At 43.6% G+C, this 23,744-nt stretch overlaps 2 protein-coding genes across 6 annotated transcripts; both read right to left on the bottom strand.

The window, feature by feature from the left end:
- Positions 1–930: 930 nt before the first annotated feature.
- zgc:158403 (tetratricopeptide repeat protein 39A) lies at positions 931–15,814 on the bottom strand. 5 transcript variants are annotated; one of them, XM_061701646.1, is made up of 18 exons: positions 15,546–15,811; positions 14,429–14,542; positions 11,633–11,764; positions 11,256–11,311; positions 7,890–7,957; positions 7,745–7,809; positions 7,284–7,383; positions 7,143–7,208; positions 6,925–7,033; positions 6,758–6,825; positions 5,634–5,693; positions 4,894–5,055; positions 4,694–4,785; positions 3,344–3,464; positions 3,165–3,276; positions 2,966–3,080; positions 2,449–2,565; positions 931–1,339 (listed from the first exon to the last, which is right to left on the bottom strand). In XM_061701646.1, exons 1-18 carry the CDS (start codon positions 15,638–15,640, stop codon positions 1,231–1,233), a joined length of 1,761 nt encoding a protein of 586 aa, XP_061557630.1. In that variant the 5' UTR covers positions 15,641–15,811; the 3' UTR covers positions 931–1,230. The 5 variants fall into 5 exon arrangements, with proteins under 5 accessions (XP_061557630.1, XP_061557628.1, XP_061557631.1 ...); XM_061701644.1 differs by having other exon boundaries at positions 6,758–7,033; positions 15,546–15,814; XM_061701647.1 differs by lacking the exon at positions 5,634–5,693.
- A 960-nt stretch (positions 15,815–16,774) lies between these two features.
- Positions 16,775–23,497, bottom strand: tspan34b (tetraspanin 34b). The gene is made up of 8 exons (XM_061701649.1): positions 23,277–23,497; positions 20,896–20,979; positions 20,360–20,575; positions 19,208–19,282; positions 19,030–19,137; positions 18,820–18,960; positions 18,637–18,729; positions 16,775–17,251 (listed from the first exon to the last, which is right to left on the bottom strand). The coding sequence occupies exons 2-8, from the start codon at positions 20,950–20,952 to the stop codon at positions 17,192–17,194; spliced, it is 750 nt and encodes a 249-aa protein (XP_061557633.1). The 5' UTR covers positions 20,953–20,979; positions 23,277–23,497; the 3' UTR covers positions 16,775–17,191.
- Between the last annotated feature and the right edge of the window lie 247 nt (positions 23,498–23,744).

Below are 23,744 nucleotides of genomic sequence, written 5' to 3'. Positions count from 1 at the left end.
TTGTCACCACAGCTTAGTTGACCTTTTTGTCATACAGCGGCTGAAATAAGAATTTAACGTCACCATTTTTCTCACTAAATATATTTCCAAAGGTGCTATTGACATGAGATTTTCACCAGATGTTGGGAACAACCCAAGTAATCCATACATACAAAGAAAGTAGAACAAATAAGATGAGACATTAAGTTGTGTGTAATAATGTGAACTGACGCAGGGAAAAAGTATTGAACACGTGAAGAAAGGGAGGTGCAAAAAGGCGTGGAAAGCCAAGACAACACCTAAAATCTATCAATAATCAAACAGCAATCCAGCCCCTTGTCAGTGCAAATGAGTATCACTGGTTCAGTCCTAATGGATGGCCTACAAAAAGCTCTCATTGCCAAGGTGTGAGTCAAGACACATCTCACGATGGGGAAGAGCAGAGAGCCGTCTCGAGACCATCGCAAAACATAACGACGGCATTGATTACAGGCGCATATCTAAGCTTCTGAACGTTCCAGTGAGCACGGTTGGGGCCGTAATATATAAGTGGAAAGCCGATAATACCCCCGTAAATTTGCCTCAATGAGATGCTCCTCGCAAGATTTCTGACAGAGTATGAGAGTTGTACAAAGTATGAAATAAATACCAGTTGGCGTGTTCAATACTTTTTCCCTGTGTCATTTCACATTATTACATTCAACTTAATTTCAGATCTTATTTGTTCTACTTTCTTTATGTATGGATTACTTGGGTTGTTCCCAACATCTGGGAACAATGTCATGGCAATAGAACCTTTGGAAATATATTTAATGAGGAAAATGGTGACGTGTTAAATACTTATTTCAGCCACTGTACCTTTTGACAACATAACACATATTGACCTCAGATTATAAAAATGTACCATACTTCTCTCATGCTAATTCAGCAGAATAATGCAGTGACTGTGAATGTTATTTAGAGTGACTTTAATCAGCGGTTGATTCAGGTTATTTAAATGTCAACATCGTCCATTAAACGAAATGTCTTTATACACAAGTCTGTAATCTTATATAAAATTAAAGCTCTCTTCAATACTATCTAACACTTTTCAACTGTGAGAGGCCAATCAGGTCTTAAAAGGCAAAGCTGAATAGAAACCCAGCATTTCCTTGATGAAAATGTATCGATGTATGAAACTGGGCTAAAACACCGCGAGCGTCACAACGACCACAGATGAAGATCGTCTCCGATGCCAAATGTCCAGTCTCCCTACAGACGAGTTTCCTCCGCATCGACGGAGGCAGCCTTCAGTTTGGCCAGAGCGGCATGGATCCTGAACTGCGTACGAGATTCCATAGAGTATTCTTTGTAGTTGTGTCTAGAATTCAAAAGAAAGACCGTTGAGTTCAGGGAAAGGGTTAACAACTCTTTATTTCAATAAATAAGCAGGGTGTAGTACATTTGAATCCATCACCATTAAGTTACAGCGCAATGATTTGAAGAAGTCCTGCCATAATAACTTTGACTTTTTACTGTCGTGTTTGTACGGTGTCTAGGAGCAGCAGAGCTCTGAGGTACTTTATGAGCAGTAAGGCCAGTTTATATAAAAATGTATAGCAAATATCCATGATGCTATAGCAACAACTTTGTGTTCCACAAAGCTACGCCACCTAACGGAACAGGCGGAGGCTGCCCTATACTGTTCCCGAGCGGAACTGCGGAAGTGCACCGAAGAACCAAAGCGGCAAACACCACTTGTGTCGGAATTAGTTTGACAGACTTTCAATGAGGTCATGAATAAATAAATAATGCAAATCTTTAGTAAAGTGAAAATTATTTCTTTTCTTCTTTTTTGGGGTTAGGGTGCAAGCAACACTCAAACACCTGAACAAGGCAAACCCAATATGTAGGTGTAAGATTTTATTATTATTTTCTTTTTACTAGTTGTAAAAAAATATAATATCTTCATTCAATGCAGCGTTTCTCAAAAATGTTACAAAGTACCACCTCATGCAAATATTTGGCTTTACAAGTACTGTCATTATGACCAAAATTAAAATGCACTAGCATAGTAGGACCAAGTGTTCATCAAAAACAAGGCAGAGGTTGTACTCTTAAAGGGTATACTTAATATTGTAAGCCACTGTAATAGTATGTACAGTTTGGACAGTAATACTGTGCTTATATAAAGAGAATTAAAAACTGTGCTTAAATGACTAAATTCAAATGTATTGCAAATGAAAGTAAAACAACATTTTCTATCTAAACAGTTGTAAAAGATAAAATGCAAGTGTATTTTCCTTCAAAGTTAAATGCAAGAAATACTGTACTGGAATAAAAAAGAATCCAGTGTAATCCACATTTAATTCCGTGATTCAGTCTCGTACCGCTAGAGGGTACCCGCGTACCCCACGCACTTTGCTTATGTCGGTATTGATCGAATTCATGCTTTACATGCACCACTAACTTGGTTTAATAGCAACTTACTTGGCCTTGTGGAGCAGTTTGATGGCCTCGTCTCTTCGGCCTTGTTCAATGTAGAGGAGACTGAGCTCCACTAGGGCGTTGGGAATGAGATAGTGGTCGAACCTGAGCTTCTTCTCCCTGAACAAAAAACAAACAAACAAAAAAACTACAGCTGTGCTTTACAATCATTTGAACCTTTTTAGAACTTGCAGCTAACAGCCACATGAGGACTAAAACAATCTAAAAGCTCTCTTTTATTGCGGTCCAACACTTTAAGTGTACTTATTTCAAATGATGGGAACTAGTTGCCGGAGGGGAGGTCGGTTCCCCTGAGGAGGGCGCCAACCGCTTCATTCACTGCAACCCTCCTTGTGACATAGCGCGTTGCCATAAACCACAAACAATTTTCCACAGTACAGTCTGCTATTCTGTTCGCACCAGGTAAAAATAGCCCTCTGGTTACGGTTGTCTGTTTCGTTGTTGTGTGGTGAAGGAGAGTTAATGACCTGCGTTTGAAAGGAATAGAACAAGCGCTCACCTAGAACAAACTTTATGAAGGCATTCCTCAGCACCCTGGAGGAGCCCTTGGTTTTTCAAACACATTCCCTTCAGTAGGTGGATTACACACCGGTCATCCAGCGTATACTCATTCTCTGTGGAGGTGCAAGAAGACAAAAAGCTTAGTGGTCACATTTTCTGTTTTGTGTTGCATTTCAATGAAGGGGACATCTGAGGACCTGGAGACTCCAACAGGGTGCGCTCAGCCTCCACTAGCGTCTGCATCATGCCTTCAGTCAGCTCCGGTTGCTTTTTGATCATGCTAAAACCATTCCACATGTACATCATCTCCTGGAATCAAGCAGTGGATAAATGTAAAGGGCTTTTCGGGGTTAGTTCCGGAATTCCAGAGTCTTACCAGCACTGGCACTGTTAGCCTGACTGGGCAGCGGGCAGTGTAGCGGCGAGCTTTGCGGATTGCAAATTTCTCAGTGGGGGGAGACTTGCCCGCTATCTTCTGCTTGAAGGCAGGCACTTGTCTAAACAGAAGAGGATGCCACAAGTCATGGGTCTGAGCAGAGCTGGCCCCAAGGCATACGCGAGCTAAGCACCTGCCTAGAGCCCCGTGACCAAATGGGGCTCAAACTCCCAATTAATCACTTGAGATCTTCCATGGCACGCGAACAACCGAGTGGACTGGCCGTGATGAGCATTAACAGCAAAGATGTCTTACGGTGATGCCCTAAATGACTTGGCCTCCACAAAAGCACAGGTTTCAATGAGTGGGTGGAGTATTTAGGAAGAAAAGAATAACGTCAAAACACACACACATATATATATATATATATATATATAGTACGTGCATAGTATACTTGACGGACTAGCGGTGCTGCAACAACAACAACAGCAGCAGTGTAACTATGAAAGCTCTATAATCAGTATTATTTGCAGAAATAATACCACACCGCTTATCCTCACCAGGGTCACGGGTATGCTGGAGCCTCGCCCGGCGATCTGCGGGCAAGAGGCGGGGTACACCCTCAACTGGTTGCCAGCCAAACACAGAGAAACAGAGGGCCTCAAAAATCCTATTTTGCTCCATGGAGACTCGGGCCAGATCTGGGTCTGGAGTTGGACAAAGTGCCTGAATCTTCTGAGGGAGTTTGTGGTCCTAAGGAGCTGTGCAATAACTAGTGCAAAACTACTGATCCATCTCCTTATCCACTCACTAACTACATTTTCATCAGCTAATTTTGCTTTATTGACACATTGCAGTTTAAAATACTGTGAGGAATAGTGGAGCAAGTAGCATAGAATATCTGAACTATGAACCAACAAAGTCCATGAATGAGTTGAAGCAAGTCTAAATAAAAAAAAGACATCTTGTCAGAGCCCAACTAAAAAAACGAATTCACTTTGATTAAATATATCCTTTTAAAATAGTTTTTCATTGCAATAGGCATATGCATTATGACTAATTACACTGGCCAACATGCAATTTGATCCAGGACAATAATGCTCAGCTTTGATTGATTAGCACCACGACAACATGCTGCAATGCTCTACTGCTGTCAATCACAAACTTGTTGCTCAATGGACATTTCTATGAGAAGAATCTTTGTACAGTAGGATGTGCTACAGCTCTTGTACTGCATTTCATTCGTGTAGCTATAAAAAGGTCCATTAAAGTTATGTTCTGCAGCTTCCCTAATAATCTCTCTCACGGCACGCCGAGAGCGCCAAGGCATCCTGGTTGGGAATCACCGACCGAAAGAGATCCGCCTCATCCTCTCCAAAGGGGCGTTCCTCCTCCTTAGGCAGCATGCTGAGATAAGCGGCTTTCATGTAGATGTACATAGCCTAGGAGAAACAAACTGGATTCTTACATGTACATTCTCGTCAATGTCACAATCACTGGCATAATAGGATAACAACAAGAACTGGACTGGTTTTTTTTCTAATGTGCACCTTGGACCAGTGACTTTCCTTGCTCAACAGGTCTGCATAGAAATAGGCCATCTTCCACGCTCGCTTATAGGTGAAGCACCACATCAGCTCCCAGTAGCACATGTGGTGGAACTGCTTCCACGCTTGCTGGGCCTTGCAGCCGTCTTCAAATAGAGCCACTGCCTGGTGACACAACCGGAACGACATGCGTAACATGCAAAGGCCACATTGGGTTGGACTAGAATGAAAACATCCACGGTAGCCTGAAGCTTAGTGCGGCTTGTATTACGTCTATAAAAGATGACATTTGCGTTTCATTTCTGCCTTCGCAAACACAACATTCCCACTCACACTGACATCTACGTACAAAGAGTCTTCAATTAACCGAGCGTGCACGTTTTCGGGACGTGGGAGGAAGCTTGAGTACCCAGGGAAAAGCCACGCAAGCACAGGAACCACGGGAGCCGAGATTTCAATCCAGGAGCCTCAGAACTGCGACGCAGACACGGCGGCCACCTCAAACGTCACACATCGTTCAATCGAAACGGAGCATTATCATTCCGAAAGGCTGACATTTGGATGAAATGTCTCATTAGGTTGCGTTCACCTAATGTTGAGCTCGGGTAGTGGATAATTCCTCAGTTGTGAGAACAACAGACTCTTTGCCACTCAGGAAATGAACAAGAACAGGAAATGAATGCTAGCTTTCTTTCGTTCAAGAACTGTTCCTGGAAGACTTGATGACAAAAGCACACAGTCACCTCATCGATGTTTCCTTTCATCTCCTCTGCCCTGCCAGCAAAGAAGAGGAATATTGCTCCCTGTGCAGAAAAAGAGGTTATTCAAGATAGTCCTAATTCCTGTCTGCAAGAAGACACGCCCCGGTAGCAGTTGTTTCATGTGTTTAATGGCATTCCCATGAATTGGTACACCGTGGGAAGAGTGGCACGTTTGTTCTGTGGGTCAGGGCAGCCACGTATGCGGTAGGTGGAGCGGACACAGGCTTGGTGAAGTTCAAAAAAAATGGGGTAATAATGTTCACACAAGAATAATTGGAGTTTTGACAAGTGAGCCATTCGGAAGCGCTGGATTATATTTACAACCACCGTGACGCGTCAACAAATCTACAAGAGTCTTATTATGCTCTTCTCTTAAGAAACTCTTGAAATGAATAATTACTGACAAAAACAAACAAAAAAAAAGGTTAGGTTCTGAACCACCCCTGCAATAGATGAAGTCTGCAAAGTAGCGCGCACATTTTGGGGGATTATTTCGACGTATTTTAAAGCTGTATGAACCTCCCCAGACTCTTCGCAATCTTTCACACACTCCTATCAACCTCCAGCAAACTCGGTGTATAAACACTTTTTAAACTCTTAAACATCCAGTAACGACAGTAGTACTGTACACTATGAGCCTTTTATTCCTTGCAATGTCTTTTAATGATGGTTTTCTTTTTTTGCTACAGTTTTGTTTTAGGCTAGAAAGTGTTTATGCTCTCACCCAAACAATTAGAGCACACACTCCAAACGACGAATTATGCGTAATATGAATATGGAAAATGAAAAATCTGCAATGCACTGAATCCTCAATAGGTGAAGCACAATATAGCGACGTGTTCACTGTACATTAATAAAGTAATCATTTACTTTGCTTTTACACATCTCGTTAAGATTGAACATCTGAGCGAGAACCGGCTTTGTCATTAGACTACGAAATGATGTCCAATTTTTGGGGGAACAGCGTATCCTGCACAGTCTTATACTCTGCCATCATACAGTGTGTACTTCTTCACGTTAGACGTCACACTAAAAATGTGACTTTTTCTGCCGATGTTGCTACAAGCTATAATTTGTCAGTCTTTGAGATTCCGCAATCCACTCACCCGAGGATAGCGGAGCCTGAATATTTTCAACAATCTTTCAGCTTCTAGCACATGTCCCTCACCCGTTCCTGAGAAGGAGAGGAGGAGACATACAACATCTTCCAGATCACTCGGCAGGAGTGAGTGATCAGTCAGACGTGTGAGGAGTTTACGGGGCGGCGCCTTACCTAGTATGAATGTGAGAAACGTGTAGTAACAAAGCAGCAGCAGAGCACACAGCATGGAGCGCAGATTTAATGCTGTCGCGCCATCGTCAAGCAGGGACAAACCGTACTCCTTAAACGGGTATGTAGATGAGATCACTGTGCAATCTATATACATTTAGTGATATGCAAATGGGGGTTGAGGCATAGGCCGGACATGATCGAGCACACCCGTCACATACCTTATCTCCCGAGAAGCCTGCAAACTCTAAAACTTTTAGTATCCGTGGTGGAAATAAAGAGAGTGTCTGAAAAAAGACAGAAAAAGGGAGCAGTAAAATACACGACACACAAGGTCTATTTATAGTACAGTGACATCATACCAGATTAAATGCTCCTATTCCAAAAGAAATCCCGCCCTCTAAGTGATTGTGGCTGGGTCCTTTAAAACAGGTTTGAGATTTTACATAGGAATGCAACTGTCTGGAAAACAAAGTTAACAATGTCAGACAAAGCCCTTTAGCAGCACAGAGCTAAATGAACTGACAAATTCTTGTATCACCACCACCTTTCCATGTCTTAGTGTTGTTGTTGTTTTTTGTTTTTTTTTAATGCAACCTTTAACATGATTGAATAACAGTGACACTGTGTACGCGGTGTGACAAAGCTCTTTGGACACACCCTTTAAATCAACGATTCCATTAGAGGTGGAAGCAGTCTCGAAATTTGACGAGAGCTTCGTTTCTAATCATCATACATCTCGTTGCGCAGGCCATAATTCACAGTTGCATTGTACATATTGTTACTACACATCACTGTGGGTACAGCATGGAGCGCTACTTACTTGTAAATCAGGTAACTGTTTCGTACTTTGATCCCACCTTTGATAAAACTCACCATATTCTCATCCTACAAAGACATATTTTGTGCTGTAAAGTGCAAGGACCCATTTTGTTTTGACATAATTGCAGTGTATAAGCTCAGTGTACCTGAAGGAAGGTGAGAGCAGCTCTTTGCAGTTGGCATTCTGCGTAACACACTTCAGCATGGAGCTGCTCTGCACATACATGGAATAACGTTACATACTCCACAGTAATAGTTTGAACAATGACCAAACAAAGACATATTCTAAACATCCCGAGATGCCACCGGTCAAAACGTTAAAGGTCAGGCGTCCATTTTTACTGGGTCAGTCACAGTATTGCTATTGTACTGATCCTATAGCACTGATACCGAGCACATATTTTCTTGGCAAACGCTTTGTTTGTTGTAATACATTAATACACACAGAGCTGAAAAAGTATGGGAGGAAATCCTCGGAGGATAAAGACAAAGGACTTGGGTAGCCATTCATATGGCGACATTATCAGATCTAAATTCAAATCGCTTCATGAGCCAATAGTATTGAAATGCTTGAATTCAGTCTTACTATATTCTATTTTGTACTATCCGTCCATTTTGTGTATTGCTTAAGCCCACGAGGGCCGCAGAGCCTATCCCGGCTGACTTTGGGCAAGAGGTTGGCCGTTAGTCAATTGCAAGGCACTTCCTGTATATACAAACAGAAACACAACCAATTGCACTCACATTCACACCGCGCCGCTATATTAGGAACGTCACCTGAACAAACCCCGAAAACAGGTTAGCGGACTTCCTGCGTATGCTGCGCTAACGAGCATAGCTACGGGTCGGTTTGAAGCCAAACTAACTCAAATTGTGTTTGATTTGTGGCTGGTGTCTTCGGACAAAAGTTAAATACATGTATAATCGTGATATATATGTAAACACGAAGAAAGCCTAAACATCGGATATTGTCATCTTTGGTGGCTCTGGGGTGACATCTAGTGTTAAACACAAGACACTGTCGACGTTTAAAGTTCCGACAGGTGCTTTGTCCCGGTCAGCTCCTATCGGGTTCCACCATTTACCCGTGCTGGAAGGAAGTGTTTTTCAGAATGCAGAATTTGGTTGTGCATACTGTATAGCGGATTGGCAATTTAGAGTCTCCAATTAACCTAACTTGCTTTGTTGTCGGAGGAAACCGGAGTACACAAAGAAAACCAACGCGAGCACGGGGGGAACAAAACTCCACACGGGAAAACCGCCGAACTGTGAGGCAGACGTGCTACTCACTTCCCCATGCCGACTTATTTTGTACTAAAATGTACACAGTATACGATTGCCAAAATCCTGAGGCAAGCAACCGAAATGAGTGCTGTGAGTAAGGCATACAGTATTTGCCTGCTTTCCATTCATTTGCATCATTTACAAAGCACACTGACTGATTTTCATATTGAAACACAAATATGCATATCCCATTGGGCTTCATCTTTGGTAATCTTCATTCATATTTTTTTAATTTGTATATTTTTCAAACATTTTATATAGGCCTAATACTGGCCATAATGAGTCCAGAAATGCTACATTACAAAACCCGGCAAATGTGGTGAAGCAATAATAATGTTGGCTGTTCTGCTCACTTTTCCACACAGAGGGTAAGGGTCCTTTTCATATCATTGAGATAATTAGGATCAAGACATGGCCCACTGAATTTCCTTGAGAAAATCAATTATTTTTACTGATATGAGTATTCCAATTATCGATATATTATATTGTTGTTTTCCATCAAAAGGTTGAAGAAAGAAAGAAAAAGAAAAAAAAGTCCTATTTTTCAAAATGTCTTTATCGTTCGGTTTTGGAAATGAAGTTTTCTGAATTTTTGACAAACAGGATTCCCCCCCCCCCCCATTTCGTAATATGCCCTTTTCAATGAAAACTAACCCAAACGCATCTTAGTGTCGTCGGAGTTCCTTTTTTGGGTTGCTTTACACACAGTCAAGCTGTCTTTACTGCTCATCGCACTGGAGAGAGCCTTATCATGTTGTTGCAATACACCACAGGGATCTGCGAGGCAGCCATTTTGCATTCACACAATAGCAGACATCGACATAAATTGTGTAATTTCCAAGATATGAATGAATAAGTAGGAATTTATGAAAGTGTCGTGTTCTTACGGTTGCATGAAGAAAAGAGGGTCATGGGGTTTAAGGAGTAGTTGGCACCATTGATGCACTTTGTATCCACAGAGTTTGAAGGGCAACGTGAATTGTGCAACTCAAATGATTTTCATGAATGTCTTTACCATTATAGAAAGTACGATTTTCAATGGGTCAGCTTCCCTTTACGATGAATGCCTACAATTTTAAGTCCAAAACTTTTCGAAACTAGAACTTAAAGCATGGCTGTTTTCAGCATCGGAGACATTTACCCATAGAAAACCAAGGTAGCATAAAAACCTGCTCCACAAGATTTTGTGTGTTTATGGTAATCGAACAAATTATATGAAAATTCATTTTAAAAACAAGTGAGTATATTTGACCCATTTTTAAAAGTTAATGGGGAATTCAGAAGTGTAGGGGTGGAGTTTTTAAAGGAGACAATACATACATGACGGAGAAATTGACTTTTTATTTGTTTCGATAAAAATAGTTGGGTCTCTGCAGTCTCTGCCCGCCCGATCAAGTGCGAAATTCAAGTCAATCTTTTGTTATTTGCCTATTTCGTAAACTGTGTCGGTGAGAGAGCTGTATTCAAGTTTGCTGAATTGTGACATCACAATATTATTCTTATTCTTGTTATTACTTAAATTAGCCAGTGATGACTTTGCACAAGCACCCCTCATTGGCAGCGCGAATGTGGCAGAGTCTCCAGAGACCACAAAAGTCACTCATATGTTGCTCAACACTTTTAAAAGAGAGAAAAAAATGGACACGAGAGGGTCAGCGCAGTGCAGAGCGGTTCTGAGGTTGGGGGTTCTTGCGTGGGTTTTCTCCAGGACTCCGGCTTCCACCCACGTTACAAAACACGTTTCTTAGGTTAGGAGACGACTCTGCATTGACTCGAGGTGTGAATGCGACTTTGTTTGTTTGTCTATATGCGCCCTGAGATTGGCTGGCGATCCTTTTAGGGCGTACCCTGTCTCTCGTCCAACGTCAGCAGGGATAACTGGAGGCTCCAGCTCACCCGCGACCCTCGTCAGGAGAAGCGGCACGGAATACGAACGCACGGATAGTCGTGACAGTCGGTCGGAAAAGTCGGCGACAACGAGTAGCCGCTCGATTCGTCTCGTATCCTCGCTCAGCCTGCGGTCGCCAGGGTGAGGAAAGACACACTTTGCATTTGTAAGAGATGCAAGCACCCCCGCAGCGTATGCAGGTAGGATGATAGTTGATATGTGCTGTCATTCTTGATCATTTATGTATTTTGACAGAGCAATATCAGATACAGTTTATTCAGACACACGGGAACAGCTTTGAATTGTGAAGAAAAAAGGAAGTAACTGAATTCACTTTTACCTTCAGTGAGCGGCTCCCCTGCGGACTTCCCTAAATTTGGAGATTTACGGCGAAACCTGAAACAATGTTAGCGTAGCAACAAAATATGTATCTTACTATTCTACGCGTGATGACAAAGCACTTTGTCACAAAACATCTGTATGTCAACTCATGTGACAGCAGGCAGATAGTGATAATAACCATGCATCCAACTATTCCAAACAGCGACATGTTCGAAGCAACAATAAGTGCATGGGTGCAATTTGTTTTGATAGCTCATAAAACAGGAACATAATGGCTCTGAATGCGGTCTGGGTGTTAAACGTGCTCTCCAAGAGGAAACAAGCAGCAATTGGTGTACAAGTAGATATTATTTTAGGTTGAGGAGAAAAACGGACCTCTGACACAGTTCCTGAGCGCTCTTCATTGTAGCTCCGGCATTGCAAATGTCGTCATGCTGGAAAGTCATCATGGCCTGCATTTCCAGGACTGTGGCGTACATAAGAGAGTGGTACATGCTTTCACCCACTCTACAGAAGAAACATAGAAGGGCACCCATATCATACAGCGAGCAAACCAAGCCTGGAGTATTGAAGTGTTTCAGATCAATGATGTCTTCATTCTTTTCCCCCTCCAATTTTGGAAGTTAACTGAGCAATTCAAAAGTACATTTCCTATTTGGTGTAAAAATCCCATTCAACTCCATTTAAGAGGCAAACATTGCACTCTCGCCTCTCCCAAAACTTGAATAACACTAGTAGAGTGCTGACCTCTAAAAAGGCTAACAATGAATAGTTGATAATAGTGGCGCATTTGTGTTTTTTTATTTGGGAAAAACGCAAAACACAAGCAGGTGTGCCAGAAAACCCAGACCACAAACTCGGAGTTTCCCTCTTCAACGTGGGCCGGACGATCGCCCAGCAGGTCAGGTCAGGTCAGGTCAGGTCAGGTCAGGTCAGGTCAGGTCAGGTCCTGCTTCGTTTGCTTCGTTCAGTGTGCCGGAAGACGCAAGAGTTGTGGCGGGACAACACGTCGCTGCTTCACTCAAAAAAACACACCTGTTCAATGTCCTGAGCATCCAACAGTTGCTGGTAGAGAAGAACATCACCGTGCTGGAGCACCTAACCTTGGATCCCTGTGATTGCGTTTTCCCCGTTCCAAGCTCACGGGCTCATCGAGGGGGCTGGTTTGGAAGAAACGGATGACATCGAGATGCCCATAACGACGGAGCTACGGAGGATGCCGGAAGAATTCTTTCAAGGGGTGCGTGGCAGAGGAAGGCTGGGAAAGTGTCTTGGACTCCAGGGGGATTATTGAAGGAGAAGAATTTGTAGTTTGGATTTGAAATATATCTTTTGTGACACCAGTCCTGGAATATTTCTGAGACACCTCTTACATATACAGTAAGTACATTGATGTCCATCCATATAATGGTGCAGAAATACTGTCGTATTTGTGTTTACGGTACAGGGGGTCTTTGGTTTACAAACATGACAATTGGAGTTCCCAAAGAGTGTGCAGCGGAAGAATACGTCGTCACCCAGCTCAGTTACTGCCGTACTTACGGTTTTTCAGTAACTTGTTTTATATTTATGGCCTAGAAGTGTTTTTGTGCAAATCGTCTTCCCCTTCAGCCTTGCTTTAACCCCAAGTGCCATACCTGCAAGTCTTCCCTCACCACATCCAGAAACCTCTTGAACTTTCTCTTTGCCTCTGCATGCTTGTAGCGTAATATCCACTTTGCATCCTCTTTACATGTCCAAACCATCTCAATCCGGCCGCTCTAGCTTTGTCTCCAAACCCTCCAGTACGTGCTCTCCCTGATGAACTCATTCTTGACCCTGCCCATTGGTTCCACTCCTGAAGAGAATCTCAGAACCTTCAACTGTGCCAGCTCGCTCTCTTGTCTTTCGGTACGTTGCTTTTGTACCAAAACCATCCAACGTCGCCGGTCTCAGTACCGTCCAATATCGTTTCCTTTCACTTCAGCTTGCGCTTTTCACCGTTGACACTTTCCTTGCCATGCTGGCATTCCTCTTCCACCCCCCATTACTCTGCACAGTTGACCCCAAGTACTCAGAGTCCTGCACATTCTCCACCTCTCCCCCTTGTAACCTGACTATTTCACTGGCCTCCCTTCCATCCACACACATGTACTGCAACTGTCGTACCTCCACCTTCACAACGTCATCCGCAAGCACCATAGTCCACAGATACTACGGTCTGACTCGATGTGTCAAGCTGTCCGTCACCACACAGGCCCACCTCCACCTTGAATTCTTCCATGATTCCAGGAGCACACCTCATTACCGTCTTACTGTTATCGTACATGTCTCGGAGTGGTCTAATATACTTATCGGCCATGCCAGATTTCCTCATATGATACAACAGCTATTCCCTTGACATGCCGCTTTTTATAAAGCCACAGATACAATGCAGCTTCTTCCGACCTTCCCTGTACTTCTCCATCAGCTTTTTACAAACAAATATTGACTGTAATTACGACTTAAGTACTGCGTTAGTGCATAGGTCAGTGATAGACTATAGTATGTATTTGGACTGAAGTGAAAATTCAGGCTACGTAGCCGCCATAGGAACACAACTTCGCCGCAATCCAAGTACCCCTGTGTTTTCACTATTTATTTTAAAATTAGGCAATGTTTATTTAACGATTCGCCTGCGCGTTTATGACGGATTTCCGGCATATGTAGGACGCGTAATGGAGGTGAAGGTGTGCTCACAGGTCACCTTTCTACTGAGTGTTATTCTAGTGGTAAAAGTCATCGCCCCCATCATTTTGAACACTTATCCTCAGGAACCCTGGAACCTACTTCAAACAGTAAAGGTGAGTGAAAGGTGAGTGAAACCTTATTTGAAACTTTTTAGATCAGGAGTAGTTTTCTTTGAGGGTGTTGTAGCACTGCTACTATCTCACAGCATAATGTTTGTTCAGCCAGGCTGCCCTTCTTTGGCTGTTGAAACAGTCAGACCTCAGACCTCAGGCGTCAGCTTCAGCAAACACTTAAATATCCTGGAGAATGGAAGCTTACCCGAGTTACACTTGTGCGTCAGCTAACAAGAGGCACGTTGCTCCATATTGTAGTTCGACTTCCCCTGGGGCCAAAACTACGGACCTCCTTCTAACACATCATGGTATGACCAACCCAAAGTGGGACACTAAAAACATCATTTACTTTGACTGCAGCCTCTCCAGACTCTCACTGAAGTGATTGTTTAGGAAGAGATCCAGGGCCTCCATGCACTCATCCAGGCTCTCTTCCAGGCTCTTCTTCATCAGGGAGGAGTTGCTAAAATGTACAAAAAGTGGGACGTGAGGACGGAAACTGGAAACTTAGCTCATCATTGTGCAAACAACATGATGTGCGCTCAAGATAAAGAGAAGGCATTTTTGTGACGTTCGCTGGCAAATATCCAATCCGAGAGTTGAAATCGCGCTCGGCTTCGTCAGCAAGCTATAGAGAACGCATGTGGGGCATAGTTTGCGTATGCGGGAAAACATGACTGCATCTTATCTCCAAGAAATGTGTAAATGAATGAAAAAAAATGATGCGATGACTGTTTATGGTTTCCGCGCACGATCGATATTATTAGCTAATATGAGCATTTGTGAGGGTCGGGCCTTTTATAACAGTTCCCAAGGGGGCGATGCCAAGGATCGGAGACCCCGTGAAAAAAGAAAAAGAAAAGAAAAATGCAGCTCGGGGCCACTTCCGCACTTTCTGGACACACATTAACAAACAAGCAACCTTCTCACATTCACACCTATGGACAATGTCGTCTTCAATCAACCACGTCGGTCTCTGGGATGTGGGAGCTCGAAGTACCGGGAGCAAACATAGGGAGAACATGCAAACTCCACGAGGCTCTGACATTGGTACCTGCTGTTTTCTAAGCCCGAGTGACGCTGGCATTGAGGGTTTTGTCGAAAATGGTGATTTGGTGACTTGAATTGCACGACCACAAGATCGAATGCGCAACTGAGCTTTCACTCCATTGTCATTCAAGCGCCACTGAGCGTCATTGGACTCGCTGCAATTGGGGGAAGTCAGCATCGGCACGTACGAAATCGCAAAAAGGCTCACCACGTGTTGCCGTGCGGTAACGCACCGAAATCCTTGAGGCACAGGCGCCCTTTCAAAGTGCTCAAGTGGGACGAGGCACGCGTGTTGGAAAAGAAACGAAAAGCAAAGCCAAATAAGCAGCACACCGCCGTTTGTGCGTCGAAATGGCACGGCTACTCCGCAAAAGTCAAGAAAGTGTTGTTGTTTCTTTCTTTTGGGTCGTACTCACTTGTGAGCAGCATTGGCGTCTTTTCCATCGGACATGTTATGTTCCCTGTCAGCCGCGCTCGGACCAGGACCAGGACCAGTTTGCACTTGTCGCATTGAGACCACTTGCCTGCACCCTGAAACCGAGCTCCACGCGGAGTGTTGACACCGACTGGCTCACGGTTTTCGGTGGAATTTCTGGAGGAGGTCGAGTCGACAACTCCTCCTCCGCTTCCGAGTTCGACAGTTCGACAGTTCGAGGAAGGCAAATGACGCGAAGTGGGAGGAGCCTCGACTGTGGACCGCGACGTCACCGGTCCGACCGGGAAACGACATTTCAACACAATCGACGAGAATATTGTCATCGCGGGAAACGAGCGTGGAAATGCCAGAAAATGCTGCGGTGTTTGCGGCTTGCGACGGAGGACATCGACTCGGATTCTCATTTTATTCCCCAATGTTTTCCCTTCTCACTTCCGCATTGCTTCACACGACACAAACACGTCGAAACGCAAGTCAGGACTGGAAATCCATTCGTTCATTTCATCGTTATATTTGTCTGTGTGGAATGCAATACAAATATCAATGAGAAAGATCTCAAAGTGTATTCGAAAAATATATCACTATACGTATGTAATATTTGAATTCCCCTCGAGCGGGCGTGTCAAACCTTTTTGGCGTTTGTCTCGGGCCGCATCGGAGTTAGGGTTTCTGTCAGAGGGCCGTTAGAAAAGTGGAACTGTATAAATGTTTCATCGCCAAAACATTATTGCCATGACACAACTAATTGAGGGATAACTAGTTTTTCAATCGGAAGACAAGGATAACAGTTTGTTCAAGTATTGTTTGAGTTACTGTAGAAGAAAGGCTTGGTAACCGAAAAACGCGAGAGCTCAACATTATTGTTTATTATGAGGACCGTTTGGAATTTGAGTACAGATTTGAGCAAAAATGACGAGCACGATTTGCTTTCGCGGGCCGCCTCCGGCCCCCGGGCCTCGAGTTTGACGGCGATGCCCTCGATTGATTGCCGCCATTATCTGTAAGTGTTGGCTCGTATCGATGCCGTGAGATTTCTATTGTATGGCTTCTGCTATTGGGCAACACCCGACGACTCCAAACACACCAGGCCTTTTTTTCAAATGGACCCGACTGGAGACTTTTTGTCGCGTATGCAGAGCAGCTGTTTGAAAACAACAAGTGATTGATTTCCTGTCACTTTTCTACAAAGATCACCTCAATGAAACCAGATCGAGAAATGTGGTCATTTTATTTCAAAATTGATCATGTTGAATACAACACAATCATTTTGCATTTTGATTGCTATATATCATCACAGAAACAAGTGAAATTTCTAACATAAATGGTAACCTCTATTTCATGATTACAATTACACCACCAAACTCCTCAGGTCGTGTGTGTCAAATGCTCTGTCACATTAAATAATCACTGGCCTGAATCTGCAGAATCATTGATAAATGTTCCGTTCACATTCACCGAATCCTCGTTACTATGTTAAAAATGGGTTTGTTATGCAATGCTGTCATCCTGCTCGAGCGGTTGCGACATTTCAATAGAAATATAAGCAGTGCGTTTTAACTGGCAGTACGGAAAGTAGAACTCGTCCAGTGATTAAAATGATGCTTCCGGAGTTGTCGACTTTTGCTGTCAGGTCGACTTTGAATCTATCTTGCAGTAAAGGATCATGGAAACCGTCATGGCACATAACTGCGGAGAATACACACACACACACACACACACTCGGTAAGAGGAGCAAATAGAATGGCAAATACGATACAGAATTGAGTGAGGTCTCATTTCAAGGGCCCTTGCACGAAGGTCAACTGTTGTACTCATGTTTAAACAATAACGTGATTCAAATGAGAAAAAGATTTGGTTTACATCGCCACTCCCGCCACCCCACGCTTCAGTTGTCCCTGTCCTGTCCCTGTCCTGTCCTGTATTGTCCTGTCCTTCCCTCACAGGGTGCAGCACTCTTGGCCCATACAACACTGGAATCCAATGTGTCATTGTACATGTAATGCTTCGCTTTCCTCATCTTGTTTACGGCTCGTGCTTTTGTCTTTTGTTGTCTTCTTTTCCGATATTATTTAGTTCCCTTTTCACTCTCTCTCTCTTTTGCTTTTTTCCCCCTGTCACTCCCCTTTAAAACTTGGTTCTGTTTGACCGAACGACCGTAACTCTCAATAAATAGCCATCGGAATACAAAGAAACCACAGTGGCAGCGTAAAAAGTCTCCTGTGACACAGTCAAACTGTTCCAGCATAAAAGGGATACAGATCTTCCTTTCTACTTGACCGAACAGGACAAAGAAGAAAGGAATATCCAATTTGTTCCAGTAGACCAATAAAATAACGTAACACCCATACAGTATACTGTATTATACTTTGTCGATTCAACTTTTTAATTCATTACATTTTGTAACTATTTTTTCACTGCTTCCAACTCAAATTTCAAAATTCAACATTTCATTGTCTCAGATGATTTGAATGTTGCATAATATCCATCCATCCATTTTCCGAGCCGCTTCTCCTCACGCGGGTCGCGGGCGTGCCGGAGCCCATCCCAGGAGGCGGGGTACGCCCCGAACCGGTTGCCGGCCAATCGCAGGGCACATACCAACAAGCAACCATCCGCACTCACATTCACACCTACGGGCAATTTAGAGTCTCCAATTCGTGCATGTTTTGGGGATGTGGGAGGAAACCCACGCAGGCACGGGGAGAACACGCAAACTCCACACAGGCGGGGCCGGGGATTGAACCCCGGTCCTCAGAACTGCGAGGCAGACGCTCTAACCGGTCGCCCACCGTGCCGCCAATATCGCATAATAAACAATTAAAAATGAATTTCAGTATAGAAATTAGATGGGTAATGGAAAATCTGAAAGTATCTTCCTGAACAATACTGTACGTATGTAAGACTTGGATGTATTGTACTGCAATAAATGAGCTGTTGTACAATATTCAAATGGGTTGAGATGCACGGGGAGCTGGAGTCATTCAGTCCAGTTGAATATGAAAGCGTACATTGAGATTCGATGATGCCCTTAAACGGGCAGCTTAAAGAGTGCACTTTAAGAGAGTTCCTACCTCAAGTACTGCAATTCCCAGCGCCACAGCAACAATCGCCACCGTGTTGTCATCGATCAGTTGCGTGATCTTTACGAAGCAACCCGGGATTGCCTGACGAGAGTAGAGAGTCCAGGTAAAAGAATGGCTGGATCATCCTGCGGTGGCTACTTTTTGTTTACGCAATATTATTGGAGCCCATACCGTGAAATTGTCCATCACTGTTTGATTACAGGGCTTATTATTAGCATCTGGACAGCACAGAGGCGGATAGCGATTGTTGTTGGCCACATAATACGGAGAGTCCATGAAGTCCGAGGAGTTGAAGATTCCACAACATTTGAACTGAGAAAAAGAGAGGCGACGTGTCACACAAAGCTTCAGACAAACGCAGTGATGAGCAGCGATACACACTGTGCTCATTGCGGTATCCCACAGTCCGGTGATGTCCGAATTCTTCCCATAGTCCTTCTTGACGCTCCCGACTGCTGCTGTGCCAAACTTTCGAAATACGTCTTCAGCCTATCGTACAAACATTGAGTCACTTGCGTGCCACGAGCTTCGGTGTGAAGATGTACCCTTCCCAACTTACCAAAGGTCGAAATACCAGGATCACCACAGCTCCTGCGACCTCTGCTAGGAAGACCAGCAGGATTATGATGAAGAACTAGGACACAATACCACAATGTTATTGGACCTGTAATGTTAGAGGGCAAAGCAAGGATATGTTGTCATGTTTCCTTGAAATAAAAGTATCAGAATCATTTGAACTGTGCATGTTAGAAGGGAATTGGAAACGTTGTCATTGTTATGGCAATCCGCTTTAAGTGGTCGTTACGAATGATGGACCAAACATGATATTTAGTTTTAGCACATGCTTTTCTGTCAGAAAATCAATCAATCAATCAATCAATACATACATAAAATAATGTCTGCAGTATGTGGACTTCAAGAGCGAAGTCTCGAAACTCTGACTCATTTTGTGAGCGCCAAGCGCTTTGGTGCCTTTCTTTGGCTCGGATTCTTTAGCATATGGGTTTGTGACCTACAAGCAACAGAACTACTACTGTCTCAACTCCTTCCATATCCATGAGAAATGAATTCAAAGTATTGTATATAATTCAACTCCACTGGTTTATGAGTACAAGTGACAAGTGACAATAGCTCCAAAGAAGAAGGTGACAATCAGAACTTGGCTAAGGGACTAAACGGTTGAAGAAATGAGAGCCAATAATCTCATCCCATCATGTGGCGCCACTTTTATGCCTTCTCATATTCAAGGGGTGAGTTGCTAAATTAAAACTATGCAATAAACTCTCGAATAACAGGCAAATGGAGCAATTCTGTTCATATATGATAGTCACCAGTGCACATTTAGTTTGACTTGAACATGAGAGCGCTGTCGACTTTCTGCTGAGCACCCTCCCAAACGTACTGTAAAATACAATGACATTCACATAACAAGGTCCATGTCCATGCGTACATCCATTTATTATCTCGTGCGACAACCGTGCATATTCATTCATAAGGGAGAAGATACAGTATGCAAACGTCAAACAGAAAGCTAGCCCTAAACCAAATGAACAGACGTTTTGGGACTGGTCTCGTTTGGCAAAATGAGACGGCCGGCCAATGTGCCTAATGCCGACGCGCGATCTACATGACACGGTGTCGCGACTTTTTGCAAAGAGACGGACGGAGCCCTTTTCGGCTCATCACCTGAAAACCAGTTGGCAACACGTACCAGCAGCAGCATGCACTCGCTCTCTCTGACGGCCCCGCAGCAGCCTAGAAAGCCGACGATGACGAGCAGCGCTCCCGCAGCAATCAGCAGGTAGCCCACGTTGAGCACCCGACTGAGCTCGGCGGGGGCGTCTTCAATCATGCCGAGGAAGCCCAGGATGGAGCCGCTGTCCACCTTTACCCAGATGCCGACTCCCAGGATGGCCGCGCCCGCCAACTGTGGGGCAGTCAAGTGGAGAAGGTTCACGTTTTGGTTGTTGTTGTTGTTGTTGTTGTTTTTAACCCATGTACTATCTTCAATCAAATATTCCATGTTACACTATTATTCGATGAAGTTCATGTTCTTTTATGTTTATTATCGGGCAAACAGACAATATTTAGTTTTGAATGGAATTATGTTTCCCAGGTGCTACATTTATGCAATGATTCTTTTGTGGCACATTAGACACGTGATACACACCGCAAGATTGTGCTTTGCATTTGATACAGTACAGTGTACTTCACATTTATAACGGAGTATGCAAAGCATAAACTTACAAAGATAATGCCATTGAAAACAAACATCATAAACTTGAGGAATCCAAAGCATCCCATTGTTTTTCATCAGCAGTTGTGTCCAATCTGCAGAGAGAAAAAGCAAAACACACAAGCTTGTTGGCCAACCATCAGAAAGAAAGCTTTGAATCAGAATCGGAATCAGAATCATCTTGATTTGCCAAGTATGTCCAAAACACACAAGGAATTTGTCTCCGGTCGTTGGAGCCGCTCGAGTACAACAGTACAACGAGTACAACAACTGTCAGCTTTCTACCTTTTTACGCCAATGAATCCTCCTCGCAACAGAACAACAGTGCACTGTTGTGCGCGTAAGTAAGATTCTTCATCTTGATGTATTTCCTGCACGTTAAAGAGACTGTAAGCTCTTTCAAGTGGGAGCACTGAACAGGGGTGTGGCTCAAGATCCAAAATACACCTGCTGGTTTTCTCCCCAACGCTTATGAACATAATAACCTTTGCTACTCAAACATCATGCTTTTCAATTCATCCACATGACATTCAACAAACGCGTATCACCTTACGCCCATTGGTCTGGCGGCTTTGTTTGGGTTCAAATCAAATTAAACCACGGAGGACGTACCTGCTGTATTTCCAGGAAAAGTACTTCTGAAAAATGAGTAGTCCAAACAACATTAACACTATTGTGGTGCAAGGGATTTATGTTCAATGTGTGCTGTTATTTTGTGACATTGAACTTGGCACTCGTGAGAAAGAGGTTTGACTTTTTTCAGGAAAAAACAGTCAAATGTGCATTTGACTTGAAAAGCACGGAATTCAATTCTCAGGGCACCGAATCGATCACAACTGGACTGTTCTGGTTGTCGTAAAAGAGGCGTGGCCTCTCGCCCGGTCAGGCTTCATCAGTTGGGGCAACAAGGCCTAGCCGCGACCGACGAGCCTGACTTGCGAGGAAGCTCGGACGAGAGGCCGAACGGAACGGTCCGGGTACGGTCGATTCAATGCCCTGTCAATTCGATGACCTGGACGAATGAGAATATTCCCAGGCATGCATCTAAAAAACATTGCGTTTTTTTGCTTACGGCCAAAAACATGAGACATAATTCTTGCTTTTCATTATACGGTGCAATCCCAACCCCAAAAGCTTGCATCTGGCCAACATTTCCAGGAAAATAAGCCTATGAAATTGTGCAGAAATCCAAAAGTCAATTATGCTGATTATTATTAAGTCGATGATAATAAAACAAGTATAGACTGTACTTCGGCTATGATCAGCTTTGTTTAGTTTTGAAGAATCAGATACATTGGACTTCTTTGGTTTCTACTTTGTAACTGCAATTCCACTTTTTTTTCTCGACACGTCTGACCACAAAGTGTTGTGCGAAACGTGAACAGTCGGTCGAGCTTTTGATGAATGTTTGATCAACAATTTACCCCGGAATGTAATACTGTACAACTTCTTCGTAACTTCCAATCAGAAAGTCGGGATTACAAATACGAACAAACGACAGATGCTTTATTTCCCTTTCATGGCATGTCTGCTGGTGTCATTAAATTTAACGTGGATTTTCTTTCTACATTTCGGAATGTAAATGTGCATGCTTTATATTATTGCAAGTTTATCAATTCAATATTTTATAAATCCAGATTGGGTATTACGTTCTGGTACATTTGGTAGACTGTACATGTATTTCAGTGCATTTTGTATTTGAATTTCTGTAATATTTAATTGCTGCAGTGTGGGCCTACTTTTTGTGAAATTCAATTCCAAACAACAAAGAAAGCTATTCTTCTCTATCGCTTTGCCCAGCCTATCCTGACATCCCATCTTGTGTCACGGTTACAAAGGTGGTTATTACCTCTTTCAAATGTGTGAAGAGTGAATGCACTTGTGGTGCCCTCCGATATGGGCCTTCGTGTGGTGTTAAGACAACACGTGCACTGTTTGTTGTCCCCGCTGACAGGGACAAGAAGACGACCCCTTTCTTCGTACGCCATCTTATTTCTATTACTGTCATCTACCTAGTTCAGTATCACTGCCCCCTCACTCAGTGGAATTGTCCAACACACAATAACAACGAACGGAACAAAAACAGGAAAGACCTTGTCAGCTCAGTGAGCCCCGCTGGTCCACATCAAGTTAATCATACAGTTGGGGGTCAGAGGTGAATTGCCCGGTTGTCTCGACTCCCCCTTTGCGACCGGACTCTTCTTCCTCACGTAGTGAGACTGCACGGACTTCCAATCCAATGCAAATTAAAGTCGCACACATACGTACTGTACGTAAATGTTCAACTGGGACACCGCTCATACTCGTCTCTCCTTTCTCAATTCGTAGCTGCTGCATTTCATGAGAAACAAACGGAAATATGCGCAATGAAGTCAAGTGAAGTCCTGCTCACCTCTGAGAAAAACAATCCAAGGCGGTGCGCTGAGCTTGGGTCGCCTATAGGGAGTCTCTTCCTTGACTGCAGTGATGGAAACGGTGGGTGAAGACTGGGAGACTAAATTCTGTCTTTTAAAAATCACTTCCGATATGCTGCCTGCGGCTCAGTTACATCTGTAAGAGGTTTGGACGCTTTTCGCCAGCTATTTTAAAGCAGCCCGTTTATTTGTAAGTAGTTCAGCACTATAGAGGGAGGAGAGGTAGGCGTGACCAAAGCAGCTGAGTAACAATCACCACATTTCATATCACCGTGGAGATGGTTACCAGCGGGGGAGGAGGCCGTGGGAGCACCTGTGGAAACTCAAGTTGTGCAGACTCAATTTGAAGGCAGAGATTTTTGCCAATGTAAATCTTCCACTCACTGGAGCAATAAAGGGCTACGTGCAATGCAGAATTACATGGACACAAATACGGTATCTCGGAT

Source organism: Phycodurus eques, chromosome 16 (genome assembly GCF_024500275.1).
Source record: "Phycodurus eques isolate BA_2022a chromosome 16, UOR_Pequ_1.1, whole genome shotgun sequence".
In the NCBI taxonomy this organism is placed as follows: Eukaryota; Metazoa; Chordata; class Actinopteri; order Syngnathiformes; family Syngnathidae; genus Phycodurus; species Phycodurus eques.
This window is presented reverse-complemented; position numbering and strand designations above follow the sequence as displayed.

Excerpts from the sequence above, each read along its gene's own strand:
- zgc:158403 (XM_061701644.1), bottom strand. The coding sequence starts at position 15,640 with ATGCGACAAGTGCAAACTGGTCCTGGTCCTGGTCCGAGCGCGGCTGAC. Across the intron at positions 7,034-7,142 it reads CAGGCTTCTCGGGAGATAAG|GAGTACGGTTTGTCCCTGCT; the intron begins GTATGTGACGGG and ends TACCCGTTTAAG. Across the intron at positions 3,081-3,164 it reads CACCCTGTTGGAGTCTCCAG|AGAATGAGTATACGCTGGAT; the intron begins GTCCTCAGATGT and ends GCACCTCCACAG.
- tspan34b (XM_061701649.1), bottom strand. The coding sequence starts at position 20,952 with ATGGGATGCTTTGGATTCCTCAAGTTTATGATGTTTGTTTTCAATGGC. Across the intron at positions 19,138-19,207 it reads TCCTGGTATTTCGACCTTTG|GCTGAAGACGTATTTCGAAA; the intron begins GTAAGTTGGGAA and ends TTTGTACGATAG. Across the intron at positions 18,730-18,819 it reads CAGTGATGGACAATTTCACG|GCAATCCCGGGTTGCTTCGT; the intron begins GTATGGGCTCCA and ends TACTCTCGTCAG.